Consider the following 17067-nt stretch of genomic DNA (forward strand, 5'->3'; position numbering starts at 1 on the left):
AAAATTGGTTGAAATGTGGAGTTCAACCCTTGCTCTAAACTGTTATTTCTACTTAAGCTCTGTTGCTAATAGCCTTTGAATGGCTTTGATCCCAATAGTTATTGTACAACAGTGTCTCAGGCTTTGATGTGATCGCTTGCAGTCCTGAATGCGTCCTGGATAAAGGTCGCACTCACACTTCTACTACTCCCTTAATTACATAGAGCAATGGATAGCATCTGATAATAGAGATAAATCAGGTGTACCTAGAATCATTGTTAGGCTTTTGAACAGTAGATTCCGTGTGCTTTCTGAAGGGAAAGGTAATCCATTATTATCTTTTAGCAAGGGCACTCTTACCTTTGCTTGCAACTGCTGCTTAAGTAATGAAGAGAGAATGGAATTTATGCATTTGGTTTATTTTTTTGGAATACCTAGAACTGACTCAGTTCTATGGCTGCAAATCAGTTGAAACATTTAGAGAAGTCTTTATCATATTCTCTTCCATAAAATACCCAAGTAAAATTGACTGTTGAATTGGTCTGTCTGTTGGATGTGTAAGAACAAAAAATGCAAGTTGTTTCATCTACCTAAGTTACTAAAAACAATTGATAAAGTTCCTGTTCATCTGTGATAAGGCTGAGACTTTTCTTGAATTATATTTTAAAGTTTGATCCATTTTTGCTTGAGCCAGTTTCTTGTAGTTGCTTTTAATGTCATAACCTCATTTTTAATACTCTGCTCTCATTTTTCTATAACTTAATATGTTTGTTACAGTCATTAGTATAACCTTGCATTTGAAACAAGCAAACTCCACATAAACCTATTTACAGTCTGGTATGCTAAGATAAAAACTGGGACAAAAAGTGGTTCTCATGACATCAGCATAAGTGCATTGAATTCTTATACCATATATTGAAGTTAGTTTGCTAATATGCACTTATAAAACAAGTATAGTTAGGTGTTAGATTTGGGATCTAAACTATCTGTGTCCAAGGCACTTTCTTGCTGGAGGAAAGAAGGTGAGTTTGGTTGATTTTCTGCTGTGCCTTCTGAAAAGGTATGTCTAGGAGGTATTTCTGAGGGTTGTAACAAGGAGAGTCTGAAAAAAATGCCTTCCCTTTCCTTTGCCATTGGAGTTTTCATTGCATCTTAGTCCTTTTTCGAAAAACATGTGGATTCATCTGTTTGTAATTGGGATTTTAAATCTCTGCAAGCTTTTATAGTGACTGTCATTGATACAGTGTTTAAAATAATAGTAGCAACATTTTATTTAATATTAATAAACATCCCAGTAATAATAGCAGCTTGATTTTTCACACTGGTCTTTTATGGATTGCCCTTTTTGACACAAGTCTTGTAATTTCTGAATGTGTGACTTAGGGTGCAATGCTGTGGAGATGCCCATAACTCTCCAGGCTTGAAGAATTTTGGGAATCCTATAGTGTGAAGTAAAGGTTGCTCTATGCTCCTTTGATCTGTTGGGTATTTTGAACAGCTGACTTTAGCTAAATGCAATGCTTTGGAGTAAGAGGGAAGCTGACATATTACTAAGATTTTGGCTGTGCTAGTTTATTCTGCCATCACCCAAATTCTCCTGAAAACCCATCTCTGAGGTCACTTTTCTGATTAGCAACTGGTATGGTTCTCTCTGTGCCAGCTACAGAAGGGATGAAGAGATCCAAATGTGGATACCTAGCTATGAAGTCAGAGTGATTTTCTGCTGTAATAGCTGGGAATATGAAAAATCTGATGGTTGTTTAATGGCCATAGGATTGCACTGCCCAGAAGTCACACACTTTATCCTTCATGTATTTCAAACAGTTCACCAAGAGATGACAGAAAACTCAACTTTTTCCTTATGGAAGCAGAGAGAGCACTCTTGTTCAACTTCTTCAGCTTGGACTTGCTTAGTCTTCAAAAGTTTCCAAGGAAGGGATTAAAGCTTTATTCAGCTGTTAGCTAAAAAGAAGTAAAATATTTAGGATGGAGTAAATTAAAATGAAAGAATCCTCTGTGAAATATATACAATTTCCTGGTATGGTTATCAGTGGAAGGAAAAAAACAAGGACAATTTGATATTGATCCAGTGTATGGCTTTGACATTAAGGAAATATGTATTTCACAATAATTTATTGTATTTTGCTTATTACTTTAAAATGATCAGTCCCTTTTAAGTATTTGGTTACACGTACAAACTGAATATGTGATTAACACAACTTCATGTTTTTAAATTCTGATCTAAGAGTTGATTTTGCAGTGCTTCCTATTAACATTTTTACTTGTATTGCAGTCCCTAAAATCAGCAATTCTGCTTCCTCTTAAAATTAAGCTTTGCTTATTTTCCCCTCAAAACTTCTTTACTTCAGGTAATATACTGGCAATTTCTCTCACTGTATATACATAAGTTGAGGTTCTTTGGAAATCTTTAGACTTTCAGACTTTCTTAATATTTTGAAACCAGTTCAAAAACAGTCATGGAAACATCAAATAGAAGAAAAGATGTGTCCAAAATGATTTACTGAAGGTTACACTAATTGACATCCAGTTAAATTGATTTGAATATTAAAATTGGTCCTGTGAGCTGGTATTCTGTAACTCCCTTTATGCATAAATGAGTGAGTCTATTACCTGGAAACACATTGGCACAAATGTTGTAGAAATCCTATTCCCACAGAAGGGAGCTTGCAAAGTTGTGGGAAAATATATTGAGATAATATTCAAAAGTAGGCTTTGATTATAAAGATTCCTGGCACAGTACCTATTCCACAAATTTTCCAGGAGAATATCTTTGTAGACTTCCAAAGACAAAAGAGAAAAAAGACAGAAATTGTTCGGCTTTTTCTTGGTGTGTGTCTGTGATCTGCCAACCATTGTTCTGGTTGTTGTTGAGGGAATGTACTGTATGTAGTAGATGAGCTTTTCCTAGATTTAAAGCACAGTCTATTTACACATGACCAGTCACCTCACTGTAAGGTTGGCATGGTTTATATCAGTCTATTCACTGGTATTGCCTCTGTGTTTTCTCTTGTCTACCTGCCAATTTGGAAAGTTGGTTTTAGTCAATCTGGACAGCCTCTTCAGTTCCACTTCCTGCATTGCTCAGTTTGCTGCATTTCTGACACGGCTCTTTTGTATGTATACAAATTACTTCAGGCTATTGTACCCAAGTAGCAGAAATACTGATGCATTTTCATTTTTATACCAGTCACTTGAACCAAAAACATGAATTTTATGCTAATTTTGAATTTAAACATGAAATTATTTCCTGTTGATTTTTCTCTAGTTGCATCTTATGCTTTTTTCCTAGCTATCTGAAATATGTGTAGAATAAACATTTCATTAGAAATAATTAACTTGCTAATATAATTAACTAGAACTTCAAATTGAACTTCAGAAAACAATACAAGAGAAATCCCAAAGGTGTTTTCACAAATTTAAACATTTTAGAGTAGCCCTTTAAATTCAGAAAGTTCTATAGTTTATTGATTAGAACAGATTCAGTTCTGAAAACCCAAAAGGATTGTGCTTTCTTCCCATCAGGATTGATCTTCTTTTGAACATATGTGGTGTTTCCAATTTGAACATCTTGTGCCTTCTTCTTTCTTAGTTATATAAGATAATTCTTAGAGTGTTGAAGTAGCAGCTTTGACATATGAAATACAGGTGTTTGTCCAAGAACTGTTAAATATTATTTTATACTTTTTATATACTAGTTTCTGTTTAAAACCCTGAAAATTATAGAACAATGGCTCTTTTTAAAATCACACAATATTTAGAGAATGCTCATTGCTGTGTTGCTGCCAGATGGATCTCTGCTGAATGTAGTAGGGAGAGCAAGGCCTGCCCTGGTCTATAGGAATATATAGGGTAAGTTATCTTTAGACCAGGTAGCCTTGTCTAAAGTGTTTAGGGTTTTATTTATCAGTAATATCTTGAACCTGACTTGATAAGAGACAGACAGTCAGTGCAACTTATTTAGCATAGGTTTTATTTGTGCATGGCAAGGCGCTCCATCCAACAGCATTGCTACAGCCTTGTTGCATTTTTTGAATCAGCCTCAAGGGCATCCCACATGCGGAGCAGCAAATTCTCCAGTTCTGAAGTTACTAATGTGTGGATGACAGTACTAAACCTATCCCTGTCCAAGTTTGATTATCACTGTTAAGCAATGGCAAAGATAATTTAGTTGGCACAATGGGTGGCTTAGTATGTTGTCTGAAACCATCCTTTTTCCTGGAGGGTGCTCTATAACTAAGGCTTATAAAGTGGTTTAGCAAACTCCTGATGACTTAGTATGCCATCCAAATGTGGATGACATGATAATCTACAGGTAAGCTAAATGGCTAGGGAACCCTGAGGCTAGAGCAGCAAAGGGGGTTGCTGATCTGGCTGAGAGGTTCTGTAGTGAAAACGGGCAAAATGCCCAAGTGGCACTTTGCATGACTGTCTTCAGTTTCTACTTGATTCCTGCTAATGCTGGGGGGAGTTGTGGGGTGGGGGAAGCAGGCTTGCTTGTCAGGCAGGCAGTGTATTTGGCTGGGCCTCTTCCTGTAGAGAAACAGTCAAAAGTGCCCCTTTCCCCTACCTGTAGGCACAGATGCTCTGTGATCCTGGCTACAGTTGAGGGAGGAGGAGTGAGTTTGGCTGCAGCAGGGGTGCTCCCTTTTTATACACAGCAGTGAGATGGAGGAGCACTTGCTCCCTGTTTAGTGAGCAGCTTGCCAGTGGAGGGAAGGCACTCCTCTTTTTTTTCCCCTCCCCTCAACTGGGATGGCTTGTGTCTCCCCATTCCAGATGTCTCACCCTGTGCTTCCAGTTCTGGGAGAGCAGGTTTGCTCACAAAGAAGATAACTGCTGTTGAATGTGCCCACTTTTGATAGTTGTTGTCCTCACTTCTCTCAGTGCCTGCACAGTGTCCCTGGGATACTGGTGGGGATGCTGAAGGGGAAGAGGAAGTGCTTCAAGGCCCCTGCTCTGCCTAATAAATAATCAGCCTTCCTGAACTTGAAGTATCACCAAACCTGACAATTGGCTACAGACTTTCTGAATTTGATCAGAGAATGTAAATGGTAAGATTGGGGATGAAATGTTAAGCGCTGTGCTGGCAGAAAGCTATGTGCTGAGTAAGCTATGTGCTGGCAAAAATCTGAATGAATTAAGGGTAATACATGGGTATAGACATTTTTCAGATTCCAGAGCACAAAGTTAAAAAAAATTGTGAAGTCCATGAAGCTAGACATATGAATGCTGTTTTCCCCAGCTTGCATATTAAAGTTCATGACATGTCTTTTCTGAACACGTATTTTTCCTAACACAAATTCTTTAGAATAGAACCTTGCTGAACATCTAAAATATCAAGAACAAATCTCAACTGTTACATTTCCTGTTTGCTTAATTTGCTTTCTAACTAGCTTTAGAATTTAGGTTCTTTTTGACATAATTTGGTTTTGTGCGGTATGGATGCAGACTAAGCTTAACTTGCATCTGAATTGACACAGACATGCTTGAAAAAGCAAGGTGTGCTATTATCTACATATAAGATTTAAAGGACTATCTAAAATCTGCATGAATATTGCTGTATGTTAATAACTATCAAATGTTTCTCTAAGGATTTGCTTCTGTTTTTCTTATTAGGATGAAAGTTCTGGCAGTGTTGAATCAGTATCTACACTCAATCTATTAAACACAGTGGTATGGAATTTAATATTTTTCTATCACATTCTATGCCATGCATGGGATCTTAGAAATCATTAAGTAGATGGCACATCACATAGTTGTAGCATGAGTTAACAATACTAACACATCAAGTCATTGAATACCATTATTGAAAAGCAAATTTTACTCATTGCTTTTGTTCAGTTTGAAACTTTTTAACATTTAAAAAATATATTCAGATTTACTGTTGTAGTCAAATGAAATAGTGTTGTTGTGGTCAAATGAAACCTAGTATTCATTGGTACTTCCTTAATATCTAAGTCATTAAAAGTTATAGTGAACAGATATTTTTAGTGGTGTCATCGTCTCTGGCTTCTTTGTAAACAATCAGATACACTTTAGTGTAGATGGTAAATGCAAGTAATCTGGTGAAGGAAAATCACGCTGCAGTTTATCTTAGCAGTAACTACAACTGTGTTCTACTGTAAAGAGAATCTCTGAAAGCAAAAATATAAAATAAATATTGTTTGCCCCCAGTGTGATATTTTCCCACTGCTTTAAGGCAACGTATATTTTATAGCTAAGTTCTCACAACATGGCAACCCATTCGGAAAATAAGTTACATAAGATGGCTTGTTCATGGAACAACCCAAGGTGCACCCAACAGATGACTGGGCTCAGTATGGGTTATTATCCAGTTCCTTTCCCCTGAATCCTCCCACTGATACCCCAAGGGATTCCATGGCATTTTTTATAGGAATATATGCAGCCATGAAATCTATATATGCCCTTGTCAAAATACTGCATAAGCCTTGTTAATTCTTTGTTTTAAAACATTCACTTTTGACTGCTGTCAAATGTAAGTGCTCCCATAAGTAGTTTGCTGCACTTTCCTGGCTTGGGAAAGGATAGAAAAGGTGAAAGATAGTGAGCATCCTTAAAACGTAGAGGATTTTATTGTGCAAGGGCTGTTGTAACTTTGTTTTCTCTGTTTGACAGCTGACATGTGAAAGCAGTTATGTCACTGAAGCTTGGCTTTGTCAATATCCATGGATGGTGCCTGCTTTGATAGCAGGTGCTTACACACACACTTACCAGACACATTTCTGTATTTTGGGTAGATAGGGGTTCTGCACTTAGGCAGCTCCAAACTACCTACAATATGATGATGATGTAACAAAACTATTTGTGAACATTTCTGGAACTTTTAAAAAAATAAATGATTGACAGTTGCTCCAGAGTGCTGCATGGGCACTTTGTCATTGGTAATGACCCAGGTGAGCTCAGTACAAGCAAGGGGTTTTTGCTGCTTTTGTTACATGACTTGTTCACCTAGTTCAAATGCCATAAATGACTCTGTGAGTCCAATAATCACTAGAACAAGCTGTGGGTTGGCAGGTGAATTGTTGCCTCCAAACAAGTCACCCTGTGGAAGTGTTCTGGGTTGCCATGGCCTGGCAACCTACTATGGCTAATTACCTTCAATGGGTTGTAGTATTATCCAAACCCAGTCTCTGTCTTAAATTGTATTTGGCCCTAAGGCTGAGATTAAGAATTCAAATGCAGAGTGTAGTAACACTTACTTTACAGATAAGCTGTAGGTTGTTCTATAGGAAAAGAATTAATAAAGTTATAAAACACATATCTAAACTAGGGATGTGAGCTGCTTAGTATAATATTGTTCTTAGAAAATGTATAACCCATCCTTCATTTGTATTTACAAAGGTCAATGTTTATTAACTGGTACAGTGGTACCTTGGCTCACAAACTTAATCTGTTCCACAACTCTGGCCTTGACCCAGATTGGTCGTGAGCCAAGTCAAATTTCCCCATAAGGTTCAATGTAAATAAGGTTAATCCATTCTGTAATTTATTTATTTTTAAATCACAGGGAAGACGGGCATGATCGTGAGCGCACTCTGGGGGAGACAGGCACAATCGCCATCGTGCTCATGCGAGGAAAATGGGTGTGATCATGGGCATCTCCCCCCAGCATGACTGTGCCTGCCCCCCACCCCAAGTGCCCCCGCAATCATCACCCAACCTGAGGAAAATTTTTTCCTAAATTTCTGTTCATGACCTGATTTGGTCATGAACTGAGGCGTTCGTGAGCCGAGGTACCACTGTATATTAAACAAAGTTGAGAGAGAATGGGCAGGCATCCTGCTTTTATCAGCAACTCATGATTTGTTGTTTGATTAACCACTGAGTTATTTAGACCTGAACAGCCTACTGGTCTGTGTTCAGATATCACACTGAACAAAAGAAGCCAGTTTGTGGGTTCCTGAGTAAAAGTAATACTTCTGCATGACAGCCTATTAATAGTGAACGTTATTAATAGTAATAGGAATGAATAGTAATAGTTTCATGTGAACAGCACATTAGAATGCATTTGAGAAGCTAGTTTTCAGGACACATCAGCTAATGCATCATTTAGACTTTGTCTCCTAAATCGCTTCTGACTATTAAGTTACTAGAAGTGGCTTTGAATAGAGAGTATATTGGAGTAAGAATATTGCTAATTGAATCGCATAGCATATGGCTCAAGTCTTACTGGCATCTAATTTTCATCAAATGTCTTGCTAGAAGTAGGTACAAGTTGGGTTAACTTGCTGACATTTCTTTCTTCTTACCAGAGCTTAGTTTGTTAAAGTCATTTCTGTTTTCTCCCTTTTTATTTTTCTTTATGTTGAGCTTGTTTTTCTGATGTGCATATATTTACTTGGCTTTTTCTTCATTTTTTTGATTTCAGAAGGGGTTAGGCAACAACAAAACCCCTTGCAATTCCAAGACAATAGCCCTGGCTAAAAAGAGTAGAAAAACCAAGGGTGCAAATTAATTAATTTTTGGTTTATTAGTGTCATGTTGCTATTGAGGTGACAGTGGCATGCAGGTGTAATGTTTCAGGAGTCTATAATCTGTATCTCATGTCACTTGAACACTGGTAGCATTATTTTCAGAGAAAGTGAGAAATATTGATGGTTTGATTTTTGCTATGTCAGCTTTGATTATTCCCCAGCTTTCCTTTCTTGAGGCAATAGCATGTTACTATATCCTTAGCAATTCAACTGCTGTTTTTTCTAATTCCTTTAGATTTTTCTTATAAAAATTAGATAAGTTTTATCTTATCTTATGCTGACATTAGATGTGTCAGCATATTCCTGAACATATAAAAACGAGAAGCTAATTCTTGGCCTTCCATTGTCATTTGTTTGGAAAGTAGAATTTGTCCTTCTCATTGCTATTTTAGCAACAGTGATATATTCTTCATTTTTGGTAACTCAAATTCAGCATACCATATCAAAACCTTGTGTTATTTCCTATCTCCTAGTTTACTTGTGCTCATATTTCTGAGTGTAGGATGTTACAAATGGTATAGTGTAGGGAATGGTATAGTGCCTGTTCCAGATTTTCCCTTAACTACATTCTTGCTAACATTTTTTTTAGATCACAGACCTTTTTCTTCATTCTGGGCTTTCCTCAGTAATCTTGGGATATTCACTTATGGAAAGTAACATAGATTTATTAGCAAAATGATGCTATTACTGCCCATGACTCAGAGTTGGAAAACTCTAACTGCCTTGCGCTTCAATCTTATAGGAGTTGAATAAGCCTGGTACTTCCATTTATCAAGTACCTATGTGCTAAGTGCATACAGAGTTCAAAAAATGAGGCAGCAGTCTAAAACAGACACAACATAAAGCAGTGGGGAGGGAAGGTTACATAGAAATATCAGAAGATCAAGTTCTAATGAACTGAAATTCTTTCTCAAGGAGATCTGATTGGAGCTGGGGAGCCTCAAGGGTGCATCTTCAGGCTTCTTAACTAGATATTTTAGAGTAGCTCTTTGTACAAAGCGGCTGATTGTGTTTGCTGTGACTATGCCATTGCTGCACTGGTGTGTTCTCCAGTAAATAAGTAAAACTGGGGATGGTAAGAGGGCACCACACTGGAAAAGGTGCCCTAACGAATGCTGGAAAGTTGGAGTAGTCTATTTCTTGCCATGTATGAATAACATCTCCATGAGAAACACTGAGATTCATCTGCTTGCCCCCCCCCCCCCAAACTTCATATAATGTGCTATACGATTCAGCATTCATCAACCCAGAAAACCAATGTGCCCTTCAGTTTGGAGGTATGTAGTTTCCATATTTTTTTCTTTTGGTTTATCCATTTCTTGAAATGATGATACACAGGGAGCTGAAGTTAATGAACATTATTTCCTTAGTTAGTATTAAAGTTTAGAGAAATCACAAGGCAATAGTATTAACATAACATTTTACATTGGGGCAGTTCACACACAACTCTCACCTTCTGTTCTGTGTTTACACAATGGAGTGGTAACTATGCAAGAGTAGTTTCCATGTGCTGCCAACTTCTTTCCAAATGTTGGCACCTTTCCCATCAGCCCCTGTTGCTCAAAATTAATCTCGGGGTACACTGCTTCTGCCTGCCCCACCTGCCCCTTTGTGTGGCCTCAAGTGCCTGCTCCTGCTTTCCCCTGCTGTTGCTCCACAGTGGCACCATCTCATTAGAGTAGGTTGGTTGTTCTTCAGGAGCAGTAGAGCAGCAGTTCCCCACTGCTTCCACACTCCATGCCCATGCATAAGCATGCCTGCCCACCCATACGTTTCCCCTCTCCCGTGTTGCACCTGTGCCCATTGCTTCCCCTGCGTGCAGGATATATACACACCGTCAGTGCCTCCTCCCCCTGGAAGCCTGGCACATGGAGAGCAGCAGTACAGGCACTGGTTCCAGGGATGGAGGGAATACACCCTGCTGGCCAGACTTCCCTGACAGAGCCCATCTGAGCAACTGCCTGAGAAACTCTGCTGCCCTGCTGACAAGATATAGGGGTGGAGCTTTGTGGAAGTTCTCTGCATTATGAGGGACAGGGTGTCATGCCTAGTAGCTCGACAGGGACGTTGACACACAAGGAAGGGGCAACTCCTCGCGAGTAGCTTCCTTGCATCCTAGCTTCAGAGTCTGGGGGGTGGGCAGCTTGTTCAAACACCTCGGAGTCTTCAGGAAGGGAAGCTGCACCCTGCTCCAACAACTCTGAGCCAGGATGCGGGGAAGCTACTCGCGAGGAGGCCTCAGAGACAGGTTGCAGGGGGGCCGTTTGGACACTGGGCACCAAATACAAATCTCCTTGTTGTAACGCCTGACTCTCACTGTGAGCTTCTGCCCCTTCCTCGCATGTCAACGTCTCTGTCGAGCCGCCAGGCACGACACAGGGTGATATTGGGGCAGAGGGTGGGAGGCAGAATGGGAGGCAACAAAGTGGGGCATTACAGGGTGTGGTAGCCAGCCACGGCAGGGCATTGTGGCAAAGCCGTGAGTTAGGGTACTGCATCAAGGTGGTGGGCCATGGTGTGGCATCACAGTAAGGTGGGGCATTGTGGTGGAGCAAGGCAGGCCGTCGCAGTGGTGAGGCATCAGAGATCATGCACCATCAGGAAAGAACACAGACAGCCAATCAGCTCTCTGCTGCTAGCAGTGCAGTAGTTGCTAAGGAGAACAGGGCAGTGGAAAAACTGGCAGCTGGAATATTTGCTGCAGCCACAGTTGCTTTTATGCCAAACTCTCTGGCAGAAATTGGGAAACCAAGAGAAAACATTGTAATTGAATTCACCCATAATAGCAAACAATGGGGAAGCATGGGTTCTCTGTGGGGTTTTACAGTAACCAAATGTGCCACGCTGCACTAGGCTTGCTGATTTCTGACATACATGGGAACACAGCAGTTGTCTAAAATATGCACCACTCCTCAATTACAAAGGATTCAAACTAGGTTATTTTCACTTACCCTATGTACTACAAAGGTTTAGTTTTCAATCTTCTGCATTCCTTCCTTGCTCTTTTTGCATTCTACTACTGACACAAGAAAACAATGTCCAGAATGGTGTTCTCAGTTGCTTTCCTATTTTGAAGACAGTAGCTATTGTCAAGAAATTGCTATCTAGATAGTACTACAGCTAGCCTTCCTCAAATCAGTATGAAAGAGACATTTCTATTGTGTTGTCAGTGATTGCATAGAGCAAGCATAATTTGGTATCAGTTACAGAATATGGTAGTCTTATAATTTCATTATTTTCATCATTTTTCATTGTTTTTTAAATTTCATAACCACAAATACTATCTTTTAGTATTTGTGGTTATGAAGACAAACTTGAAAATAATATAGACAGTGTCTGATCAAATGTAAGTTCCCAGGTGGGGCTGGGCAGGACTTTTAATGGTGACAGGGTTAGGATTTTATTGCACCATAGCTCTCTTTGCAACTATTTAAGGTTAGCAGATAGATTTAAGCAGAATAAGCAAATGGAATTTCCGCAGGGTGGAGAACTTGAATTGCATTGGCAAATAGCTTATTTTTTTCCAGCAACATGTAGTATATATAGCTTTGAGTGCAGCTAAAAATTTTGACAACCTGATATATTTGCTAGCATATATTTTATGATGATATTTTATCTTTCACACCTTCTTGCACAGCTTGAATAAAAATGTATTGATTATTAGCATTCTCTGAATGGGTTTTCCTATCTGATTAATTTATCCTTTGAAAAATGTCCAGGGCATTTTCCCATGACCAGGAGGACTGATACTCCTCTAAAGATCTTGTAAAATGTGTTATAAATTTCAGTGTTTCCTTTGTAATACTTGGTACTGCTAACAATGTACTGAAATTATGAATATAGATTTGAGATGTGAGAGTTTGTATAATAAGTATGTAGATTTCCATCCAAACACATTTAATAGATATAAATTTCACTGATCCTAGTGAGTTATTAAACTGAGGTTTGAATATTTTGTAAATCTAAAATATATAAATCATGTTTCTGAATATTAGTCTTAACTGAAAAATCATCAGTGTGATTGCCATAAATAGAATTAACCTAGGATAAATATATGGATTTGATGGTAATGATAACATTTTAGAGATGGTTCATAGTGTGGGCCTATTCCTTTATGCTATAAGTGTCCAAGGAGCCTTCTCTGAGGTAATAATACTGTTGTAGCTTGAGGCAAAATAATTGATGTAGTCCCAATATTACTTGCATTACGCAAGGCAGGGAATCACTGTTCCTGCTAATTTTGTCAAATAATAATGGATGATTTCATGCCATGATGACGCCCCATGAATGGATGTAATAAACTGTGGTCTTGTTTTGCCCTGGTCCTGGTCCTGGTCCTGGTCCTGTTCTGCAGCATTCTCTAATTGATAAAAAACCAGCCACAGACCTTGTTTCTAATTCCTTGAATGCTAGACCACAAATTACATCCAGAATAATGCTTAGCAAAGCTGGGTCCCTTTCAAAAAGTGACATTTAATTTTTAATTAATTAATTGAAACATCTAATTATGTTATGGGATATTCATGCTCTGATAATCTTACACGGTAGTGGTACTTGGGCAGAAATTCTGGTGGGGGGGGACCCTGCTAGCATGCCTTTGGGCTTTACATTTTAGTGTAAAGTGAGCTTTATCAATATTTTTAAAAGGAGTAGAACCACTATTCATGAGAATTTTTACTTCTGGGTGCCTCTGATTTTAATTCTTACAGTAGCAGCAAATAAGTCCTTAAAAAGGCAAACATTTTCAGTTACAAAATAATCCATTTTTTTTTTTTGCAGTTTGAAATAGGATACACTTATAGAATTTACTGGTGCATTTGAGGTATCTTTGAAAAAAAAAGTGTATTAGACAACAGTAATGTGCCCTGATATCCTTATACTAAAGATTAATTGAACAAATAGTATAGAATTACTGGAATGTAATTCTTTTGAGACAACTCTTCCAAAGTGTGGTTTTGCTTTAGAGCAAGTATTAGCCTAGTTTTAAACATTTAGCAGTGGTGCGTGTGTGTATGTGGGTAAAAACACTTAGCTTCTTTTCAGTATATAATCCCTGCCTACTGCATCACACCCAAGTTGACCAGACATTTTTGAATTTTTGTAACAGAATTAGACACTGGCATACTTATATATTACAATATCCCTGTCTACTGAGATCCTACTGAGATGAGTGGCCTCATTCAGACATAATGATAAACTATGATTAGTTGTTATGGCAATGAACTTCAATGGCCAGATAGACATTTAGAAGCACTGGTTTCCATTTTAAGCTGTCATAAGATTTTATGTCCAAACTTAGACCAATTGCAGTTATTTTTAACTATGATTATTTGTGGTTTTTAACAAGTGAACTCAGACCATAGTTTATGGAATTGTTTTGTTTCAACTAACCATAGTTAAGATTAACCTTGAATTTGGATACAATGTTTCACTGCTGTTGATCTAAATTAAAAGTTCTCTTTGTGACTGGGCCAGAGGAAAGGTAGAGAATGTGAGCCTGAGACTCCCCAAGTAACAATAAACTATAGTTTATCATGACATCCAAACCAGGCACAAATCTATTTGAGTTAGTCATTGCTGTATAGGTATGGTACATGCACACAAAGATAACAGATGCAATATTTCTCACACCTGAATCTCAAAAACTGGCACTGCGTGGTTTCTAGCAGTGTTTCTTTGAAACTGAGGTTGACTTAACCTAAGCAATTCACCATGTAGCTGTGCTGATAGAAGCTTGAGCTGTGCAATTTGTTGCAGCTACTAATTTACTAAAAACATAAAATGTGATTTTTGTTTAGGAGTATGAAGCACGAACAGGAAAGGTGTGTAAACCTGCACCCCAAGCCACAAGACGTAGATACTTTGAATTTGAGCCACTTTCAACTACTGCTCTCATTCTGGAGGATCGACCATCGTAAGTCATTATGGATTCTTTTTCAAGCAGGGTATGAATTTCTTGTCCAAAAATAAGCTAATATTCTGAAATACATTCCCATGTTGGCTAGATCCCAAGTAAATTATTCTTAACTTAGCAGATGGAAGGTACTTCACTTGTGGAAAGCACTTCTGCCCAATTTTTGTGTGTATCTCTTTTTTCCTGCAGCATAGCCCACCTCTGTGGCATCTTCAATCACCTCAATTGCATAGAGCTTAATATGGATGTAATTTGGTTTAGGGTCAGTATAGGGATGAGAGGTACAGGGGAGCTAGGCCGCTGGATATGACATAGTCTAGCAATTACAGGAGGTAATTTCTAGCCATACTAGATCTTCTATAATTCTTTAATTCAGATGTAGACAACAGCAATCCCTACAACTTGCTGTTGCTGTGTTAATACTGGAAACCACACTTTCCAAGGATTATGTAGACACAGCACAAAGATGTGCAGCTTTTTCTTTCCTGAGCAAGTAGCAGCTGCAATCAGACAAACATCTGTATGACAGGATCCAGTGTTATATAGAGTTTCAAATATAGTGCTATTACTCCAGTAGCCTTAAAGCTAGCTTTCCCAGCCAGTTACTTGCCAGCTCCCATTATCATCATTCTTCATGGTTCCAACTGGAGGGCAGCAGGTTGGGAAAGGCAGCCTTTGAGAACTACTTACACCAAGCTACCCTTTCTTTAAGTACTAAAGAAGTTGTATATAAGGCATAGACCTCAAATGTGAGTATATGACTGAACAGTGAAACAAATACGATTTTGCTTTGTAGAAGGTGGTAGATCAATAATATTAGTGGTCTAACTGTTTGTTCTTGGTTTTTTGCATGATACCTAACAGACTTTAACTATTTTAATGGTATTTCCCCAACCCTTTAATGAATAATTCTCATCAAATTAGAGTTGTTAAAATTATTTAGGGGAAAGCCATAAGTATTATACTTACAAAACTATATTAGTTCAGGTATCCTTGCCCCAAACCATATAGGACCTCATAGGTCATGACCAGCACCTATTCCTTTTTGTGATTTGTCTGTTTCCTGAAACATTAAGCATAAATTCTTCCTTTTTTAATTAAGTTATGGTACACTCCAGGATACAAAAGGGAAGATCCTGTTGGGGAAAAAGCAAGGTAGAAACCTTTTTTTGCAGGGGAAATAAAACAAGAAGTACTCTTAAATGTAGGGGTGGCTGCAACAAATTAACTTAACTTAAATTTTTAGGAACCTTCCTGCCAAATCTGTAGAAGAGGCTTTACGTCACAGACAAGAATATGATGAAATGGTGGCAGAAGCAAAAAAGAGAGGTACAGCTTGCTAAACGTCAGGGTGGTACTTTTTGTTTAAAAACTGTTAATGTGTAATATTTGGGGCATATGTGTAAGAAGATAAACTTGAAATATAAATGATCCTGGGCTAAAAGAGAACTAAGTTTTAAAATAGAGAGGCAATTCTGTTTAGATTTTTTAAAGTTAAGATTTAGTCTCCCAAAGTTCTGCTGTAATTTTGATGCTTCAGTACAGTGTGCAGTTAAAAGGATAATGAGGAACTGAAAATATTAACTTCCATGATTGTTCTGGAAATCATTTTATATTTGGATCCTGAATATAGCCATTCATGAAGTATGCACATGTTTGTTCTTATATTAAAAATAATGTGTTATAAGTATGCATGATAGCAGAAGAAACTAAAACACTGGCCTGCTAGCTTGTATTTTTCTAGGAAGAGTCCCAGTTTAGAGGTGTGTACCATTCTTGTATATTGTACTCTGAAAACAGTAAATGATGTCGCTGGAAATATAAGTGATCTTTGCCTTTAACCTTCAGTCTTCCTCAGAAGAGTGAATCCTGTCTTCAACCTAAGAACAGCTCCTTCCTGCCATTAAGGCAATGAGAGAGTATGTTAGGGGCAGACTTTGCAAAGGATGGATCTGCTCCTGTAAATATACACAAAAGCTTTTGTACATGCTTGTGTAGATGTGGATATTGAATTGCTTCAAGACTTGATCTTTACCCAAATGTCATTTTTGAATTTTCTAAAGATAAACCAATGGCAGTGGTTGTAAACATGTGCATTCTATTCCATAACTCTGTGTGTGCATCCTCATGGGTTTAGAGGATGACTTTGTGAACTGTGGCAATGAAATGCAAATACATCCTGTGGAAATTCAATAATTCAAAATTCAGGCTGTACTTTTGCATTTCGTTGTCTGTGTTCCCTTGCCATCACCGTATATATGTGTGTATACACTTGCCAACTGAAGGTAACAGTACATGCTTTGAAGTGGACTCTGGTCTGTGCAAATTTATGGTAAAATAAATGTACTTGTTTCCTTCAGTGATGATACCTTGAAGACAAACTTTGGATATTCTTTAAAAATTTGTTATACCATTCATTCAAGTTGACATTAAATTTAAATTGTTGTAAACCATCCCAAGCCACTAGTAATGGGATGGTCTATAAAAGCTTTAAACAAACAAACAAACCTGCTATTTCACACAAGTCTTTCATTTATGATTGTTAACATTTTTATATTATATAGTTATCTAATAATACATAGCCTAACTTAGTTTGCAATGGTTCATACAAGGAAGTATGTTATAACAATATTTCACAGAGGGTTGTTGAATGCCAGC

The 17067-nt window shown here is 38.0% G+C and overlaps 1 protein-coding gene across 1 annotated transcript in view; it reads left to right on the plus strand.

Annotated features, from left to right (window-relative positions):
* The window catches only part of TBC1D12 (TBC1 domain family member 12), a 49159-nt gene that overhangs the window by 15267 nt on the left and 16825 nt on the right, over positions 1-17067 (plus strand). Inside the window, exons 3-5 of the mRNA XM_044420081.1 lie at positions 5617-5673; positions 14294-14409; positions 15656-15743. Coding sequence (XP_044276016.1) covers positions 5617-5673; positions 14294-14409; positions 15656-15743 — 261 coding nt within the window. The remainder of the gene's footprint in view (positions 1-5616; positions 5674-14293; positions 14410-15655; positions 15744-17067) is intronic.

This window comes from Varanus komodoensis, unplaced genomic scaffold, assembly GCF_004798865.1.
Source record: "Varanus komodoensis strain SLA01 unplaced genomic scaffold, ASM479886v1 scaffold11, whole genome shotgun sequence".
Lineage (NCBI taxonomy): Eukaryota > Metazoa > Chordata > Lepidosauria > Squamata > Varanidae > Varanus > Varanus komodoensis.